This window comes from Rhodofomes roseus, assembly GCF_022264815.1.
Source record: "Rhodofomes roseus strain CIRM-BRFM 1785 chromosome Unknown C8Q71scaffold_6, whole genome shotgun sequence".
Lineage (NCBI taxonomy): Eukaryota > Fungi > Basidiomycota > Agaricomycetes > Polyporales > Fomitopsidaceae > Rhodofomes > Rhodofomes roseus.
Window position 1 is genome coordinate 1,106,431 of NW_025952962.1, and position 17,119 is coordinate 1,123,549.

The following is a 17,119-nucleotide window of genomic DNA, read 5'->3' on the forward strand; positions in this document are numbered from 1 at the left end:
ACGATATGTCTGGAAAGCGCGGGTTCCTGACCAGACGGTCGCTCATACACTTTTTTATTCTCATTCGGTGGCAACTACCTTCACAATTACTCATGCGTCTCGACCAGGTGAAGCTCTCTTCGTGCTATGGGGACGATTCGTGCACGAGCGCTCACGGTTTGGTCCACGCAGGTTGTTTTCGGACGCCGTGGGCCGCATTTCGCCAACTCGGCACGCTAGGGCAACTCAAGGCCCGTGGGTCTGTCTGGATGATTACGCTTGCCCTATTCGGCCTGTTGTTCTCGACCCGCCGGTGTGCACACAACTGCTAGTCGTTCTATTATCGTCTCCGACTGGCCACGATGCGCTATCTCGGCAATCCCGCACTTACCGCCGCGATCCTCCACCTCGCTTGATGATCGGCGTGCAATACCGACCAACGAGTACCGTATTCATCGCCAGCTGGTCTCTATCGGCTTCCTTCAGAACATTGCTATCACATATGGAGCCAATTCTCTCGACGCGCGGGATATCCGTGTGACAAAGGTCAACTGACATTCGCGCGTCCTCCAGGAATAGTGAGTTCCATCTTCTTTCATTGCAGAGTGACGCCAACTGACGCTGCACCTCCCACTCCTGGCAGTCAACCAGCCATTGCGGTTCTATTGCCCATGTACTACACTCCCAGCTGTGTCAGAACATGTCGTCAGACTGCGACGGCACCAACGAGCATCCAACTCGTCATCATCGTTCGCGTCATTGTAGTTAGTGCAACGTGTCTCGATAAGGCTCAAGTCCGACTGTATGTGTCCTGCTTCACCTTCTATCTGATCTGTTCATGGTCGTAACGACGCCATAGAAGCACCGGCGGAGGAACGATGGCTCGGAAGCGTCTAGCGACGTTTGCGGAAACTGTGCCTGTACGCATGGCCTGGACAAAGTCTTGTACGGAGGCGTTTCCTATGAACGCCAAGATTGGATCGCTGCCAACTCTAGCTGATCACATCACGGAGAGTGTTTGCAAGGATCCGCAACGCGCTAGGTCTCCGCTGTACGTCGTTTCGATTACCCGAGAAGTTACTGTATGTGGGGTGTGGATCTTGCCTTGCGGTATGTGTACACCCAACCTTGCGTGATAGATTGGTTTTGCGATGGGATTATGCTTAAGGTACGCCCCAATTCGCCACGTCTCCGCGGGCGTGTCCGCTTTCTGCGACGCAATTGTCCTCCATCGAGACGGTTGTCTTGTCTGACGAGCGTTTACCCACAGACATTTCATATGAATTCTCTTCGAGGACGCCCCCGCACAACGGACCTGCCAGCAAAACCTGATAACGGAGATTGAGGTAGCCAATATGACGAGGGCTTCCCAAACAGTGGAGGACCGATTACGCGCCGTATGGCCTACACGCGCTGAAGGAACGAGGGTGAGCTAGACCGGTGTTGATTATCGGTCAGTCTGATTCTTCATGCGCCTATAATAAGGCAATTCCTCGCTAGCGCGTTCTCTGTCGTTGGTCCGTCGCATTCAAACGCACCTTGATAAGTCCGCTCAGGTGAGAGACACGACTTGCTTGTTTCCCAGACACTCCTGCGCGTGTGCATCCAGCACGTGAGCGCTACAGACGCGTTTTCTACTGCCAGCACTGGTGCGGCTGGGACGGCTCTCATGGCTTGCACAGCTGCCTCCGGGTGCATATATGATATGCCACGGTATCATTACCATTCACGCCTGATCGTACTTCTGCGTTATATACATTCAGTGTCCCGATGTCAGGGGACGCTCGACGCGCTTTCGCTTTCGCCTTCGCCCTGGCACACACGAGTACTTTGCCCGCGGATGGATAGGTCCGACATTGTATCACACGGGTACTGGCTAAGATTACCTGTCACCTTGTGGTGTCAAGCAAGCACTTTCTCCGCGTCTCATCACGGGTTCTTTTGGAGTACGCAGCAGCCTTCGTTTCCAGCGAACGCGTTCCACGCCATAATCTCAGCAGTCCTCGGATGTGCTGCCTGCACAGCCCGGTCATATATAAAGATGTCCTTCTCTGCCGTCTCCCTTCCTGAGGCTGTCTGGATCTCTAGCTGACCCACTCTCTCACCAGCGTGGTCTACGCGGGCATCCCGATGTTCCCTCACTACTTGCTTGCCGCAGCGTCGCTGCTGGGGTCGGCGGTCTTGTCGGTCGGCGGTCTTGGATCGCAGTGTACTGCGCCCCTCGGTTCCGGCAATGCTGCAGCTAGCGACCCCTACTGGTTGCAGAACATTGCACACCAAGGCTACGCGCCATACGCCTCGTCATCGTACGCGGTGTACCGTAACGTACAGGACTACGGAGCTAAGGGAGATGGCGTCACCGATGACACGGATGCGATCAAGTAAGATAATGTACTGTCCTCGGGTCTACGTGATACTGATAAACCATGTCAGTGCAGCGATTTCTGACGGAAGCCGCTGCGGGGACGGTTGCGGCTCGTCGACGTTAGTGCGCTGTGTTAGTTGTGATGTATGTACCTGACGCCCGCGCATAGAACAACTCCGGCAGTGGTATTCTTCCCTCAAGGGTATGTTTCGCGCGAAGTCGCTGTTGTGGTTATAACTGACATGTAATCGTTGTACTGTAGCACATACGTCGTCTCGTCGCCCATCATCGCATACTACTACACTGTCTTGATCGGCGATGCCAAGGTTCCTCCCACTCTCTTGGCGAGCTCAAGCTTCAGTGGAATCGCTGTCATCGGTTCGTGGGTCTGAGTTATGGTGTGCTCTATTCACCGAAAACGTTGTAGATGCCGACCCTTACATTCCAAATGGCTACGGCTCTCAGTGGTATGTAAACCAGGACAACTTGTGAGTATTGCTGCAAATGTACCTGTCTGTTTATGATGCTCATGCCCACCAGCTACCGCTCGACTCGCAACTTTGTGATCGACTTGCGGCAAACCTCCGACACGTCTGGTGTTGCTGGACTTCATTGGCAAGTTTCCCAGGCGACATCTCTTGTCAATATTGTTGTCGAAATGAGCACCGCATCCGACACTACCCAGGAGGGTCTTTACATGGAGGATGGCAGGTACGACTCAAGTCTCTCAATATGTGACGGACTCTCACTGCTGACCCCAGTGGCGGGTTTATGGGAGGTACGTGGTCTGCAAATGACGTAGGGGATACGCGTCATGTAGGATGTCAGACCTGGTGTTCAACGGGGGCAAATACGGATTGGACGTCGGGAACCAACAGTATGTGTCTTGCAGATGACTTGTTTCGCACACAAATCATTGTCTCGTTATAGATTCACGGTCCGAAACGTAACGATCAATAATGCCCAGACAGGTAAGCAACATGGTCCACAAACTCAATTGTTGACTGACAGAAGGCCACGTTCTATCACGCAGCGGTACGTCGTCAGTGCATACGTCAGTCTCATGACCCTGAACCAACCAAAGGTTCAAACCATCTGGGGTTGGGGCTGGACTTGGCAAGGTCAGCTAATCCCTTTCATCCAGTCCATGCATGCTGTATGCTGATGGGTGTACATAGGCGTCACCATCAATAATTGCGACGTACGCGAGTTTCTAAGACGCATGACTTTTTGCTCAAACATGTTCACAGATTGGTTTTGCCGTCGTGGTGGGCGATGCAGCCAGCGGAGGCTCTCAGGGCGCTGCATCAGAGGGCATCATTGACGCCGCTATCACCGATGTCACTACCTTCATCCAGTTGTCGGCGGACACAAGCTCTCTTGACGGGTCACTTGTACTGAACAATATTGCTCTGACCAACGTCGGCACGGCGGTTGGTACATCGGACGGCACGACCTACGTACGTTGCCACGTAGTCTTCGTGTGACATGCCCCTGATAGCTATTCTCGCAGCTCGCCGGTGGTAGTTACACTGTGGACACGTGGGTACAGGGGAACGTATACTCAGGCACCAGCAGCAGCGGTACGTTCACCCGAGGAGATATCACCTCCATCAATAGGCCATCCGTGTTGGAAGCAAGCAGTGGATGGATTTTCCAGAAATCGCACCCTCAATACGCATCTTACTCTTCCAGCCAGTTCATGAGCTTGCGCTCCCAGGGCGCGAAGGGCGATGGGTCCACGGACGACACGACTGCGATCCAGACTGCCATTAATAACGTGAGTCGTTTCCCTTCCTGACCCGTCACGACAAATGACAAGGTTTTACAGTACTGGGGCTGCTATATTCTCTACTTCGATGCAGGCATCTACTTGGTGTCGTCGACGATCACGATACCGGCGGGCACGATCATCGTCGGTGAAGCCTGGTCAACGATCGTGGGATACGGGAGCTCCTTCGAGAATTACAACGCCCCACAGGCCGTCGTGCAAGTCGGCGAGAACTCCGGAGACGAGGGTGTCGCTGAGATTACCGACATGATATTCTCGACTCAGGGGCCAAGTGCGTATCAATCAACGGGACCCGCAGCGGCGATAACTGATTCTCGTTCTAATATAGCTGCGGGAGCAATCGTAGTTGAATGGAACGTTCATGACCCGTCCGACGAACAGGGCGCGGCTGGAACTTGGGACACTTACATTATGTTGGTTACTCATCGACACCTACTGAAGACGATCGTCGCTGACCATCTGTTCTCACAGCCTTGGTGGCAGTATGTCAAACGAACTTACTCGTCGTCTCTCTGAACTCAGCTGCGCACAGGGGATGTTACTGATTTGCAGGCCGCTCAGTGCCCCTCGGGAACCAGCCCTTCAGACAACAGCTGCTTCGCTGCATACATCGGCCTCTACATTACATCTGGGGCAAGCGCATACTTGGAGGTTCGTGCGCACCTGCATAACGCACCGTTGTGTCCTGACTAGCATACCGTAGGGCCTTTGGGTGTGGTTAGCTGACCATGATCTCGACAACTCGAGTAAGTAAGTATGAATCTACACGTATCGGTTTGACCGACCTTCCTCCGTAGACGGAACTCAACTCAGTCTTTGGTCTGCGCGTGGGATACTCTCGGAGTCGCAAGGCCCGGTTTGGATGGTTGGAACCGCCAGTAGGCCCTAAGCTATCTGAGTCTCGTTCGAGATTGTTGATCCGATACCCGGTTTCCCTGTGCAGGCGAACACAATATCATGTATCAGTATGGGCTAGCGCAGGCTCAGAACCATTACATGGGTTTCATCCAAACGGAAACGGTGCGTAGGCGAGGCTCCTGGCGCTGTATGCATACTGAGTAATGACTAGCCTTACTTCCAACCTGACCCGGCACCCACAAACCCGTTCATCCCGAGTACGAATTACAACGACCCCACTTCATGGCCCGGCAACGCCGCTTGGGGCCTGTACATAACAGGCTCGTCGAACATCATCATCTTCGGTCAGTATTGAGGTCGTTCATTGGAGCCTGCGGACGGGGTCTGAACATTTTCTTCACATTTAGGTGCTGGTCACTACAGTTTCTATTCGGCCTACAGCCAAAGTTGCGACAGTAGCGTCGATTGCCAGTCACAGATCGTTGAAGTCGACTCAAGCTCGAACAACATCGGCATATATGGCCTTAACACGGTGTATTCGACCTATCAACTCAGCGTCGATTATAATGCCATCATCGACCAAACGAGCAACCAGAATGGCTTCGCTCAAACCATCACTGTATGGACGTCATAGTGACAGACAGCGCGCTGTGTCTCCGGCCCCCTCTTACGACTTCACGACATTCACGACTGCGATTTTTGCAACCCCGAACTTTGACGATGTCTTCTCTGATACAAGACTGAATCCCTCGCATCATCACCCTGCTGTTCGCTATCCGAAGTTTTTGTAGCCCTGGCCATTTGCAATCAATCGAGACGTTCTCGTCACGGATGGGTCGTGTGCACCTGCGGCATGCACTTCTGACGGTCATTCCTGACGGATGTCGCCTGCTCAGAGCTCAGAGCGCGAACGTGCTCGCAATCGGATGTCGCAGCTTCTGCAGGCGAAGCCGGTCGCCACTGATGTGTACGGGGGTGTGTCACAGCACGGTCGTTCGTTCGTTCTGCCGTCCAATCGAAAGAACAGCCACTATCGGGATGAGCCCAGTCCAGGATTGGGAAGTGGGCGTGGACACCTTGCATTCGTGGAAGTGGGTCTTGCCGCCGCACATAGGGAAGCATTGTCTACTGTGGGATGTACCCTCGGCGGAGTGAAGACAAGCATACCTGATGATATGCGCGCCCGGAACAACGAGCTCCGACCCCGTGTACGCCGAGGATGCGCCTGCGTGACAGGCGAGGCTGGCGAAGGTCCCCATAAGCGTCATGACTACCGCGGTCATCGATGGGTACATTGCACCCCTGGCCACCTGGACGCACGAGGAGCGAGTGGCAATTGGGGCTAGGTGAGGCCTTTGGCGAGGCCACAGATATGTCCGATGTGGGTACTGGGCGCCGCCGACAATGTATTCGCGGGCGAGAATGCAGAGAAGAGTGATCCGGGCGGACGACGGTGGGTTGTGGATCGATGGAAGGAAGGAGAGGCGGATCCAGCGCAAGGCCCGAGAGGCGTGGGAAGTTGAGGGCAGTATATACCGCGGCGACAGTTTTCCTCCGCAAGGGCTCTCCTTCGCTCCTCCTGCTGCCTCGGCAACCCTCTCCTCGGTGCACCCGCATTTCGATTCATGAGACTCTCCTCGCTGCCTGGGTGCGTGCTGCTTGCGACTTCGTCTTTCATTTCAGACCGCTAACCTGCCACGCATCGCAGCAACACATCCCACATCCGCAACATACTCTCTGGACCACTGGGCTTCCTTCTCGTTGACACAGACAGGCCACCTTAGCACTCTCTTGCCCTACAGCCCTACCTGACAACCGTCGCTCTTCCATATGGGATAATTGCACTCTCCTAGCCTCGGATCCAGGTCGCCTGCTCCGACTGCACTGCACGTCTCAATACCCTACCGCGCCAGTAGACAAGAACATCACATCCACCATAACTACCTCTTATACCGTATTTAAGCATCCTCTCTGCTTATAAACCGACACCATGTACGGTGCACTCAAGGCCCCTTCGTTCTTCCGCCCCACCAGTCGCCCATCTTCACCGGTCATGTCGCCAGTCCCGGACCCTGCGATCGGTGTCGACAGGACTGCACGACCGCTCTCCAAGCTCTCACTCGCAACTTTCCGGAAGCCGTCTCCGTCTCCAGTCCCGCCGCCGACGCGCGTAGCATCCGCTACTGTGACCCAGGATGGCTCTTACATGGACGTCTTGAGTCTCAAGCTCAGCGAAGCGGTCTCCAAGGCCCTGGCCCAGCCCACCGGACCCGGAGTCCCCAACGAAATCCTTCATGGCAGGCGGCCAATTCCACCGGGGCGTGGACGTGCGCTGGGCGCCCTCATTGCCTCGTACGTGTCGCAGCCTTCCATCTGCCTCACAATCTTCTGACGTGAAGCTCAGGGAGATCAAGGCTTCGCGTGACAATCCGCATCTCTATCGTGCACTGCTTCGGTCGTTGCAGCGACCGCTGTCTGTGCTGCTGTCAAACCTGTCGAGTGACCTTCTCCCGCTGTTGGCATCCCCGGCGTTCCTCAATAATCTCGTTCCGACGCCGCAGAACCCGAACCCGAATGCCACACAGCTTCATGCCATTGGCCTCGCTACTCTGGCTGGCGAGATTGTCGAGGCATTCGATGGCTTGGGCTTGGGCCTCGAGACAGACATGAGGGGCGACGGCCTCAAGGCTATTCGCGAGGGCCTGGTGTCGATGGTCCGGAGGGTTGTGGAGCCCCTCATCACCGGTATCAAGAACGAACTCATGCCGCTGTTGGATGCCCTCGAAGCCAATCCCAACTCACCCAGTGCTCCGAGAGGCTCGCGGTCGCCCATGTCCCACTCGTCCATCATGACTATGCAGGGCCTGATACCGGTATATGCGCGCGCTCTTGGTCGCTATGCCACTTCGGCCGTCGCGGAGAATTCCCTTGCCTCGCTTCTCATCTCGCTCATTTGGAGAGGACTCGTGGCGCTTTCTAACCGACCAAGTCCGCCACAGACACCGCCGGCTTCGCCGACTTTGACCTCGACGAAGGCGAAGGACGGGAGGCGGGCTGCCTCCCAGACGCGCTTGACTCCGCCTGCTACGCCGCCGGCGAGCAGATTTACCCTGAAGCTTCCTCCCTCGAGGCCGCCATCTCCGCCAGCGGCACCCAGTGGCCGTGGCACGAGTGCAGCAGCCGACTGCCATGCTCTATGCGACCTCCTGAACCTGCTTCCTCGTCCCTCGGCTGACAAGGAGTCCACTCGCCTAGCCCGAGAGGCAGTCGACGAAGGTTACGAGGCTTTGAAGTCGCTGACTGGGCTCCTGGAGGCTGTCCAGGCTACAGTCGCATCGAGCCGCGGACGTGCTGGCAGCCCAGCGGGCCTCACGGAACTCGAGCACGAGCTCGAGAACCTCACTGCAGACCTGCCCATGCTCATTGCGCTCCCCGTCCTGCTGCGCACCTTCCTGCCTCACATCGGGGCGGAACAGGAGCGCACCGTCTCGTCCATCCTAGGGTTGTCCGAGGCGGACTATCGCAGGGGCTGCCTGGGCGGGTTCGGTCGCGCGGAGGAGTGCACAGATGCTGTGGGCAAGCGCATCCTTGATGCGCTCCGTTCGGGGGCGCTGGTGGGCACGAGCGAGAAGCTAGACGTGCTGATGAGGTGGGTGGAGGGCCAGATTGCTGCTGCGAATGCGGAGCAGCATTGACTATCCGATGGACCGTTGTCGCCGTCCGTAGTATGTAGGGATCTTCTTATTCGCGTATTTATGCTCCGCGTCGGGATCATACACGGGTCCTTGGCGACATTGTCGGTACTCATGCACGTCGCGTGTGGTGCCTATACGGAAATGCACTCGTGGCTGTTTCGTTTCGGTGTGGTCGGACTAGTGCGGGCTGCAGGGGATAGACTGCTAGAGGCATGTCTTGCGTGTACGTCCATGGACAGTCGCTGTGTCTCGTGTCGTCGCTTTCGCAGTAGACCTAGACCTCTGTATCATAGGTTTCGTTTTTTTCGCATACAATACATCCATATCTATTTTCAAGCTACAGCGCCGGATCGTCGAGTCGAGGGAAAGCGGGTCAATGGTGTGGATTGTGAGTGCATCGATACTATGGTACACATGTGCGTTGTCTGCTGTATGTCATAACCCGTCGGTCCTCCGTACTGTATATCCAAGACGAACTCAACCACCGAAGCGTGCCAACCTCCGCCGCCGGATCTCCTCCATGCTCAGCTGCTCCTGCGGCGGCGGTTCCGAGTCGGACTCCGTCGCTACCGAAGTTTCGCTCTCGGAGTGCGTGCTGGCGACGGAGGGCTGGCGCTGTATTGGCGGGCCCGCCGGGGCGGACGGCGTCGAGGAAGGGAGCGGGCGGGCGGTGCTCGGCGGCGTGTCCTGTGCCCGAGATCCCTCGGGAACATCCACGAGCGAAGCCCTCAGCGCGGCCTGGAGCTCCGCGTCGTCGTCGTCGTACACTGTGGCCCCGCTGCTCCCGCCGTACATCGCGGACGGATGGGGCGGGATCACAGGAGGTGCTTCCGCGTCGTGCATCTCAACGTCTTCCTGGTCTTGGCCCTGAGCCTGCGCCTGCCGGTGCATCTTTTCGCTCTCCTCGATCGCGCGGCGGAGCATCTCTTCCTCCTCCTCTTCCTCCTGCCGTCGACGCGCGCGGCGCGCCTCCGCCTCGACGTCGTGGTCGCCGAAGCTCTCGCGCAGCGCCGCCTCCTGCTCGCGCTGGAAACGCGCGAGGAATGCGCGGTTCCGTGCCGTGCTTGCGGCGACGGGGTCGGTGTTAGCGGGCTCCGGTACTGGTTCGTAGTCCTCGTCGTCTTCATCGTCGTCGTCGGGCTCGTCTACGATCGGCGGCGTACGCGTTGTGGGCGTTGCGGTGTTGCCAAAGTCGCGTATCGCCCCGAGCACACCGCTCGGCACGGCAGGGACAGAGGCGGAGGGGGGGCGGGGAGCCGCAGGGGGCACGGAGTACTCGTACGGTTGGTGCATAAGCGACGCTTGCAGTGCTGCTTGCAATTCCATGTCCTCGTCCTCGAACCCGGTTGGGATATGTGAAGAGGAAGCAACTTGCGAGGCAGGGGTAGCTGAGGAAGGCTTCTCTGGGATGGTGGCGGCCAGGTGGTCAGCAGAGGTAAGCGGCATTGCCAGTGGCGCGTCTGGATCCTGTTGCACCACTGCGAATACGGAGTAGCCTATGTCCGTGCAACTGCTTAGGTGATGGAATGCGTGAAATCCGAGAGAACTGACCGTCAGATTCGGCCTGCTGCAGGACCATGCCCAGGTATGTCTTGGAGATCCACTCTGGCCTCTCGAGGAACGAGTTGAGGTTGAACCAGTGTCCGACGCTGTGCGCTACATTGAGTTCGGGATTTGGCGAGGTCTCACCGAATCGTCTGAGAGTGTACCAATGTTGCTCGAGGTTGAGGACGAACGCAATCTGTGCACTGAACAATTGCTCAGGGCGCGATTCCGGGAGTCAGCTAAAGTGGCCTACTGTGGGTGTTGTTGGTATGGACGCAGACGTTCGCTGCGCCATCTCACAAGGCTGTCAGAGGGGTAGGCGTCAGCAAAGGTTATGAGAGCGAGTAGGTCAGGTCACATACGTAAGCCCCCAGACTTGCAAGGCTCTCTCCATGACCTGAACCGAGAAGAACCCTACAGCGTCCGTCTATGATCCAGTGGCATATACGCCAGAGACTTGTGGCGTACCAGTATCGTCCATATTCGTGCTGGTTTGCCCATTGTTGTCCTCGTCGTAATGTGCTTCCTGTTCGTCTAGTTCTCGGGCGATTGTGGACAGGTCTGGTGCACTGAACTGGATACATCGTGGTGCTCAGTGTGCAGCATGACATCTTGCAGAAGTTTGCCTCACATATGCACCCTCTATACAAATAATAGACACACATTAGCATCTATTTCGTCCCAAGTGCGCGCCACTCACGCAGAAGCGAATTGAGCGCATGTTGTGCGCAGAGCATCGAGCCAGGCTCTTGTCTCTCGTGGTAGATGAGCTCAACGAGGTCGTCGATGGTGGCCATGTTTGCCGGGGGTGTGTGGGCAGCTGGTAGGTCGAGGAGAGGTTATATAGGGCGGCGGTGGCGATTATCTGGGGATCTGGTCAGTGCTCGCCACAGGGCGCTGGAAGCGGAAGCGCGGGAGGCGACGCGTCGCGTGGACGCGTCACCCCCGGTCCTCGAGGTCCCCTGCGTGTCGCGTCTCTTACGTAAGCGCTCCCCGGGTCCCAGCGGTGGCGCCGCTTCCGGTTATGGGTTGGCGCGTACAGCGGGCGCACGCACGCAGCGGCACTCTCATCCAACTCACATCTCGCTCAGCGTTCGCGGTCGTCCTGCCAGCGGTCCTCGCCTCTCCTTTCCCCTTTGTTCTTCTCCTTGCTACTGGCAAGCACAGCATGCTTTTCTCTCGCGCAGCGAACTTCTACGTTCAGGCAACGGCCCTGCTGGCCCTCACACGCTACGCGTCGGCGCAGGACGACGGGTTCAACTGTCGCTTCACCGACGACAACGGCCTCCAATATGATCTTACACCGCTGGCGGGCGAGCACCGGATTATGCGGGAAAGGAAGAGTCCACCCACCACCATGCGCGACATCGTCAAGTTCAACCTCTGTGCGGACTTGGATATTGAGGAGCACGTGGATGCGCGAGACCAGGTTCGTACCATCTCTCTTCGTCTGCACGATCCTTGGAGGTCCTGGCTCATGGTTATATGCGTGGTGTCTCACGATCAGTGTCCAGCAGGGACACGGGCATGTCTGACTACACTAAACCAAAAAGACGATGAGGACGACCGCGTAGTAGCAGTCATCCCGCTGGCCACGTCGAGCAGTGTCGTTGAGAAGTCGTCGTTGTCGTGTGAGTGCGTTCCATGGCTCGGCGGCGAGCTGCTGCTGATGCGGATTCGCGCTAGCGCCAAAGGGTATCATACTGACCTTCAGAGGCCCAACATACCCCGACTCCAGCGATGATTCCTGGGAACAAACATTCAATCTTAGACTGCTTTGCGCAACGGAAAGCACCGGGTTGACATTCTCCGACTACGATGGCTCGGCCATGTGGGCGGAATGGAGCGCGCCTTCTGGCTGCGGCTTTGGCGCAGCTCCTCCCGATTCGGGATCGGACAAGCCAAACGACGACGCAGAGGAAGGGGATGGTAGCAGTGAGAGCCATATGGGCTCAGGACTGGGATACTTCTTCCTTCTGTGAGTCACGAGCAACCTCACCGTGTTGCAAGACGGCTCACGCACTCCCAGATTGCTGCTTGCATTTGTTGCCTACTTCGCCCTGGGCGCGTACTACAACTACTCTACGTACGGCGCAACAGGCCTAGACTTGATACCGTGCGTATCATTACCTTACTCGTGATAGCAACGCCCGTCTGACGCCATGTTTGACAGCCATCGCGACTTCTGGAGGGAAGTCCCGTACATGTTCAAGGACGTCGTCTCACATCTATGCTCCGCTATTCGGCCGCGGCAATCGAGTCGTGGCGGTTACATCGCAGTATGACAGCCGTGTGCTCTGTTGGGTGTGCGTGTTTGGGTGGATATTTGTCACTTTCGCAGTACTTCTCATGTTCTACATATATCCGGTATGCTCGATGTAATTTGTGCTGTCATCGCAAAACCTCTCGTGCACAGTTTGCAGGATTTCCGGATCTATTACGGCGGAGCGGAGGGCATGCCCAATGACGATCAGTGTCGACTTGACTAGACTCTATGCGCCTGCTACTTCGGGCGCAGTGGCTCGTGGACAGAGCGTCTCAAAAGCTCATTAATCAACCTTGTGAACATCGTTTCTCCAAATCTGCTGCTTCAGTTGATACATACAGGTGCGCTTCCGTAACCTTCGCTGCTCATGTTGGTGTGGTATGCATCCCTGAGTCGATCAGCGGCTGTATCTGTGGAAGACTGGAGCGAGAACGCTGAGGCCTGAGGCCTGAGGACCACGCTGTGTAGCGTGCGCGGTCAACGTCCTTACATATATGATTACGGCACTCCCGCCACACAGTGGCTCGTGCTTCCACATTCGGAAGGTCATCATTCCGCGTAAGTCGACGCTTCCCGTAATTTCTGATCGGAATTTCCGGGATCCTGAATGTCGGAACCGACGGTGATGTATGTGTTGACTCAAAAGGCTGATCAAAGGTATCCGCGGCGCCCTCAGCTCAGCGAGTCACCTCTCCCTCATCTGGCTCGTTAGGAGTCCAGCGATACCCTCGTGGAGATGCCCAAGTTCGCTGCGTACCTTGTGACAGTAGGCACGGAGCCGGGAGTGTACGACGAGTGGTGAGTGACACGCAATCTGGGGGTCCGCGTTATTGTCAGGGCCAGCGCGCTCAATCATCACCATGTAAGGCCTGAATGCGCCGCGAGAGTTATCAAGGTCGAGGGCTCCATTTACAAAGGATATAGGACCAAGGTCGAGGCGCTGGATGCTTACCGCGCCGCCCTCGCGGAGGGCCGCGTGAAGGTAGTGCCCTCTGACCGTCCTGCGCCCGTGCAAGGCGTTCCCGCGGGTGCCCAGATACCTCCTCCCCGAAACCCGAGCAATGTGTCGACTCCCAGCATTCGTTCCGCTCGCACGTCCATATCAGCCGCGCAACTTCCCCAACTCCACGCACAACCTGCCCGCTCTACCTCACGCCTCGCGGAGATCCGAGCAGCGCTAGCTGCCCCCGCGACCGTGTGGTCTCCTCCGACCGCGGCGCCCGTATCAAGCACAGTGCAGTCCCCCCGACAAGCGCCCGTGTCGAGGTCTTCGTCCTCCCCGAACGTGGTGCAGCGTGAACACGACCCGTCTCCTCGGCGCAGGGTGCAGTCAACCGCGCAGTCGCCCGTTGGGCACGCCGCGCGATCGTCTGCGGCAGCACCGAGGAGCCCTCCGACGTCTTCATCGACCCGTGTTGAGCCCACTCGGGCACGCTCCACATGGACGGCACGCTCCTCCCGACCACCAACCACAACTGCGATACCTCCTCCCCCTACCATTCTAGTCCCGGTTGGCGATGCTGGGTCAGACGCTGAAACCGATGTGAGCGGCTCGTCTCCGCTGACGAATGTGACCTACATAGAGCCCGACTTCCCCAGCCACGACGGCAGCCGCCCTACTACTGTGAGTCATTCCTCGGCCTCGCCCAACGCGACCCCGCGCTCTACGCGCAGCCGCATGCGCGAGGGCGTGCAGTATGCAAACTCATCCGTGCAAGCGACACCCGCACCTTCCCCCCGCGCACGCACGCAGTCCGCGCGGACTCCGAGCACCGGACCTTCAGTTCCCGCGTCGATCAAGTCCTCGCCCGCACGGAGGGCAGGCTCCGGCAACGGCTCGGGTAGTGTCATCGCGCGAAGCCAGAGCGAGAGCGCAGCGGAGATGCATCATCGTCTTCTGCTCAGCCCACGCTCGAGCCCAAGAACTCCCGTGTCTTCCTCCTCGACAGTGCCTTCATCAGAGATACGCCGTCTTTTGCTTAGTGCTCGCTCGAGCTCGAACTCGAGGTCGCCCATGCCTCCTCCTCCTACCTCACCCTCAGCGCCCCCTACAAGTTCATACTCCAGACGTTCCGCAAGGCCGGCCAGCGTTATGAGGTCGGGACACGCGGAGTCTGCGTCGGCTCCGTTGAGCCCTCTTGCGCTCGGCTTGTCCCAACCACTACTCACGCCGGGTGTCGTGTATCCTGCGTCGGCGGACCCGAGGTCGCCAATACAACGAGCCACAGCTGTTCCGTCGAGGTGAGTGTTAGGCTTTGATGGAACAGAATGTTCGGCAGTGGGTGACTGACGATGCCTATCTGCGCAGCTCGCCCGTGTTCCATAGGCCGTCACCGCCTTCGATATCGCTCACGAGCGCGTTGTTTGGTGCATGACATCCCCAATAAGTCGTGTGAGCAGAAGACGATGATGATTGATGAAAACGACGCTTTGTTGCTATCGATTGTAATTCTTTGGTTCTCGATGTTTGCTCAGCGATACCTCCGCAACCTTAAGCTTGTAATATGTACTACTTTTCTGAGGTGGGAGTGAATGTACAATCAAGTCCAGCGTATGTGCGGCGGGGCTGAAGGTTCGTTCATAGCTTGTCGTCTTTGGTCGGCAACGGAGACTAGTCGTTCAATGCCTTGCCTCTTGAATGTTGAGGTTACGGCGCGTGACCTCGATCCCCGCCACACCGCACGTGACAGACCGCCGGGGGTGGTTCGTCGTCTCGTCCTCTCCTCCCCCTTCTTCCCTCAGTCGAGTGTTACCAACGACTGAGGTGAGAACATTCCCGTCCGTTACCTACCATAGTAGCTCACGCCCTGCACAGCGTCTGACCGCGGTGCAGGTAACTCTAATATAAGTCGAGTGTTACCAACGACTGAGCGTCTGACCGCGGTGCAGTTCCTACAGGTTATGAGCCCTGGTCGGAGGTATTGAGCCCCCGCACCAGTACCTGGAGCTAGCTACTCGTTCGCAGACCCCCGCGTAACATCGCAACGCCCACAGAAGCGCGTTTCTACCCGCATATAGCCACCTTCTCTCGCGTCTAATGACGAAGACCCCTCAGCCGAGTCCGAAAGCACCGGGCCGCGTCTCATCCATCATGTCCGAGCCCGGCAAACTTCCGAGCATTCGCCCTCAGCCGAAAACCATCTCGTCGATAGCGATTCCCTCGTCCATGCACGCCGGCGGCGAGATCCTCGACCGCGCGAAGAGCAACTGGTTCGAGTGGAAGGCGTACGTCGAGCGAAGTGCCAAGATGTGTCACCTGTGGCCGTACTTCACCGGCTACATCGAGCGACCCGATCCGGCCGTCGACTCTGCCTCCGCGTACAACTTCGACTGTAACGAAATGGTCGCCATCGCCTTCCTCGAGTCGAAGACGAACAAGGAGGAACAGGTCTTCATACAAAAGAGCGGACCCTCGCTCGCGGCCGTGTGGAAGGCTTTATGCCTGCGCCACGAGAAGGAACCCGGAGCGTATGCGCAGGCGACGTTGATTCAGGAGTTATTCAACTGCCGGTACGTCCCAACCGAACGCTACTCCGTGACCAGCCTTCGCATGCAAGAGATTGTGGACCGCATCTACAATATCGGTCTTCCCTCTGCCGACGTCATGATGACCGTCGCTATGCTGAACGCCATGGCCGGTCATCTCAAGTATATGCAATCCCAGGTCGGGACGTCCCTCGCGGCCAGCACTGCCGACGCTCCGTACACCTCCGTCGACATCTTCAAGCGCCTGGACTTCGAGCAACAGATGAGTGGCGTCGATGCGGTTCCCGGTACGTCCGACGCCCTTGCCGCCTCTTTCCAAGCCGGTCGCACCACGCGCATGTGCTCCAACCCTGCGTGTCCCAATCCGAAGGGCCACCTCATCGACACCTGCTTCGCCAAGGGCGGCGGTCTCGAGGACAAGGCCAAACGCGACGAATACCTGGCGTCGCGCCGTCGTGGTCGCCAAGGAAAAGCCAAGGAGACTGCTGCCGCTGCTTCTACGTCGTCGGCACCCACTTCACTGGCCAAGTCGGCGTCCGTTGACTCCTCCGGTCGTCCGTTCGTGGTCGACACGTCTACCGGCAAGGTATACTTTCTCAGCGTGGACCCGCCCGCTCGCTCGTCCGCCCAGCCTGACTTGGAATCTGACGAGTTCGCCGAGCTGGCCAACGTCGCCTCCACCCCGGCCTGGGCTGACTCTGTAGCGACGCCGGCCGACGTTCAAGAGTATCAGGCTCTCGTCTCGCTTGCCGCTGAGGACAAGGTATCTCTCAACTGGGTATCTCATGCTCGTGACGCTGTGAACCCCTCTGCCTACTCTGTTGTCCCGCTGCCCGCTGCCTCTCGTCGCGTGTCTACCGTCGGATCTGAGCCTTTTGTCTTCGACTCGGGCGCCTCCACGCATCTGTCCCCGAACCGGCGCGACTTCCACGACCTCCGTCCCATCGAGCCTCGCGGGATACGTGGCATCAACGGATCCGTCATCTATGCCTGTGGTGTCGGCAAGGTCAAGTTGCGCATCGGGCGCGGTGCCTCTCTGGTTCTTGACGACGTCCTCTATGTGCCTCGCGCCACGGTCCGTCTCATCAGCATCTCCGCTTTGTGCCGCTCCGTCTCTCGCTACAGAGTTATGT

General features: G+C 57.7%; 6 protein-coding genes across 6 annotated transcripts; 4 read left to right on the forward strand and 2 right to left on the reverse strand.

The window, feature by feature from the left end:
• Positions 1-2,109: 2,109 nt before the first annotated feature.
• Positions 2,110-5,628, forward strand: C8Q71DRAFT_703874 (exo-beta-1-3-glucanase; the record flags this gene model as incomplete). Its single annotated transcript, XM_047920344.1, has 22 exons — positions 2,110-2,360; positions 2,413-2,463; positions 2,514-2,546; positions 2,607-2,722; positions 2,772-2,832; positions 2,885-3,055; positions 3,106-3,122; positions 3,173-3,221; positions 3,275-3,315; positions 3,378-3,379; positions 3,429-3,465; positions 3,523-3,545; positions 3,595-3,804; positions 3,858-4,124; positions 4,176-4,407; positions 4,465-4,553; positions 4,659-4,787; positions 4,840-4,882; positions 4,934-5,014; positions 5,080-5,156; positions 5,206-5,338; positions 5,402-5,628. The coding sequence occupies 22 exons, from the start codon at positions 2,110-2,112 to the stop codon at positions 5,626-5,628; spliced, it is 2,340 nt and encodes a 779-aa protein (XP_047781099.1).
• Positions 5,629-5,931: 303 nt separating this feature from the next.
• C8Q71DRAFT_507626 (uncharacterized protein) lies at positions 5,932-7,056 on the reverse strand. The gene is made up of 3 exons (XM_047919027.1): positions 6,698-7,056; positions 6,162-6,642; positions 5,932-6,091 (listed from the first exon to the last, which is right to left on the reverse strand). Exons 1-3 carry the CDS (start codon positions 6,822-6,824, stop codon positions 6,025-6,027), a joined length of 675 nt encoding a protein of 224 aa, XP_047781100.1. The 5' UTR covers positions 6,825-7,056; the 3' UTR covers positions 5,932-6,024.
• C8Q71DRAFT_749060 (uncharacterized protein) lies at positions 6,562-9,032 on the forward strand. Its single transcript, XM_047923182.1, has 3 exons — positions 6,562-6,642; positions 6,703-7,346; positions 7,399-9,032. The coding sequence occupies exons 2-3, from the start codon at positions 6,985-6,987 to the stop codon at positions 8,687-8,689; spliced, it is 1,653 nt and encodes a 550-aa protein (XP_047781101.1). The 5' UTR covers positions 6,562-6,642; positions 6,703-6,984; the 3' UTR covers positions 8,690-9,032.
• C8Q71DRAFT_831765 (Josephin-domain-containing protein) lies at positions 9,033-11,134 on the reverse strand. Its single transcript, XM_047926377.1, has 8 exons — positions 10,935-11,134; positions 10,866-10,876; positions 10,703-10,808; positions 10,597-10,648; positions 10,488-10,538; positions 10,241-10,437; positions 9,853-10,185; positions 9,033-9,810 (listed from the first exon to the last, which is right to left on the reverse strand). The coding sequence occupies exons 1-8, from the start codon at positions 11,029-11,031 to the stop codon at positions 9,167-9,169; spliced, it is 1,491 nt and encodes a 496-aa protein (XP_047781102.1). The 5' UTR covers positions 11,032-11,134; the 3' UTR covers positions 9,033-9,166.
• A 161-nt stretch (positions 11,135-11,295) lies between these two features.
• Positions 11,296-12,804, forward strand: C8Q71DRAFT_831768 (autophagy-related protein 27). Its single transcript, XM_047926378.1, has 5 exons — positions 11,296-11,663; positions 11,742-11,865; positions 11,921-12,212; positions 12,264-12,350; positions 12,408-12,804. The coding sequence occupies exons 1-5, from the start codon at positions 11,403-11,405 to the stop codon at positions 12,517-12,519; spliced, it is 876 nt and encodes a 291-aa protein (XP_047781103.1). The 5' UTR covers positions 11,296-11,402; the 3' UTR covers positions 12,520-12,804.
• A 305-nt stretch (positions 12,805-13,109) lies between these two features.
• C8Q71DRAFT_749069 (uncharacterized protein) lies at positions 13,110-15,188 on the forward strand. Its single transcript, XM_047923183.1, has 3 exons — positions 13,110-13,298; positions 13,368-14,741; positions 14,809-15,188. Exons 1-3 carry the CDS (start codon positions 13,237-13,239, stop codon positions 14,873-14,875), a joined length of 1,503 nt encoding a protein of 500 aa, XP_047781104.1. The 5' UTR covers positions 13,110-13,236; the 3' UTR covers positions 14,876-15,188.
• The last annotated feature ends 1,931 nt before the right edge of the window (positions 15,189-17,119 follow it).

Excerpts from the sequence above, each read along its gene's own strand:
- C8Q71DRAFT_507626 (XM_047919027.1), bottom strand. The coding sequence starts at position 6,824 with ATGGAAGAGCGACGGTTGTCAGGTAGGGCTGTAGGGCAAGAGAGTGCT. Across the intron at positions 6,643-6,697 it reads ATGTGGGATGTGTTGCTGCG|CCAGGCAGCGAGGAGAGTCT; the intron begins ATGCGTGGCAGG and ends AGCAGCACGCAC. Across the intron at positions 6,092-6,161 it reads CCGGGCGCGCATATCATCAG|ACCCACTTCCACGAATGCAA; the intron begins GTATGCTTGTCT and ends TGCGGCGGCAAG.
- C8Q71DRAFT_749060 (XM_047923182.1), top strand. The coding sequence starts at position 6,985 with ATGTACGGTGCACTCAAGGCCCCTTCGTTCTTCCGCCCCACCAGTCGC. Across the intron at positions 7,347-7,398 it reads CTGGGCGCCCTCATTGCCTC|GGAGATCAAGGCTTCGCGTG; the intron begins GTACGTGTCGCA and ends CGTGAAGCTCAG.
- C8Q71DRAFT_831765 (XM_047926377.1), bottom strand. The coding sequence starts at position 11,031 with ATGGCCACCATCGACGACCTCGTTGAGCTCATCTACCACGAGAGACAA. Across the intron at positions 10,539-10,596 it reads TTGCAAGTCTGGGGGCTTAC|CCTTGTGAGATGGCGCAGCG; the intron begins GTATGTGACCTG and ends CCCCTCTGACAG. Across the intron at positions 10,186-10,240 it reads GCAGCAGGCCGAATCTGACG|GCTACTCCGTATTCGCAGTG; the intron begins GTCAGTTCTCTC and ends GCACGGACATAG.
- C8Q71DRAFT_831768 (XM_047926378.1), top strand. The coding sequence starts at position 11,403 with ATGCTTTTCTCTCGCGCAGCGAACTTCTACGTTCAGGCAACGGCCCTG. Across the intron at positions 11,664-11,741 it reads ACGTGGATGCGCGAGACCAG|TGTCCAGCAGGGACACGGGC; the intron begins GTTCGTACCATC and ends TCTCACGATCAG. Across the intron at positions 12,213-12,263 it reads CTGGGATACTTCTTCCTTCT|ATTGCTGCTTGCATTTGTTG; the intron begins GTGAGTCACGAG and ends ACGCACTCCCAG.
- C8Q71DRAFT_749069 (XM_047923183.1), top strand. The coding sequence starts at position 13,237 with ATGCCCAAGTTCGCTGCGTACCTTGTGACAGTAGGCACGGAGCCGGGA. Across the intron at positions 13,299-13,367 it reads CCGGGAGTGTACGACGAGTG|GCCTGAATGCGCCGCGAGAG; the intron begins GTGAGTGACACG and ends TCACCATGTAAG. Across the intron at positions 14,742-14,808 it reads GCCACAGCTGTTCCGTCGAG|CTCGCCCGTGTTCCATAGGC; the intron begins GTGAGTGTTAGG and ends CTATCTGCGCAG.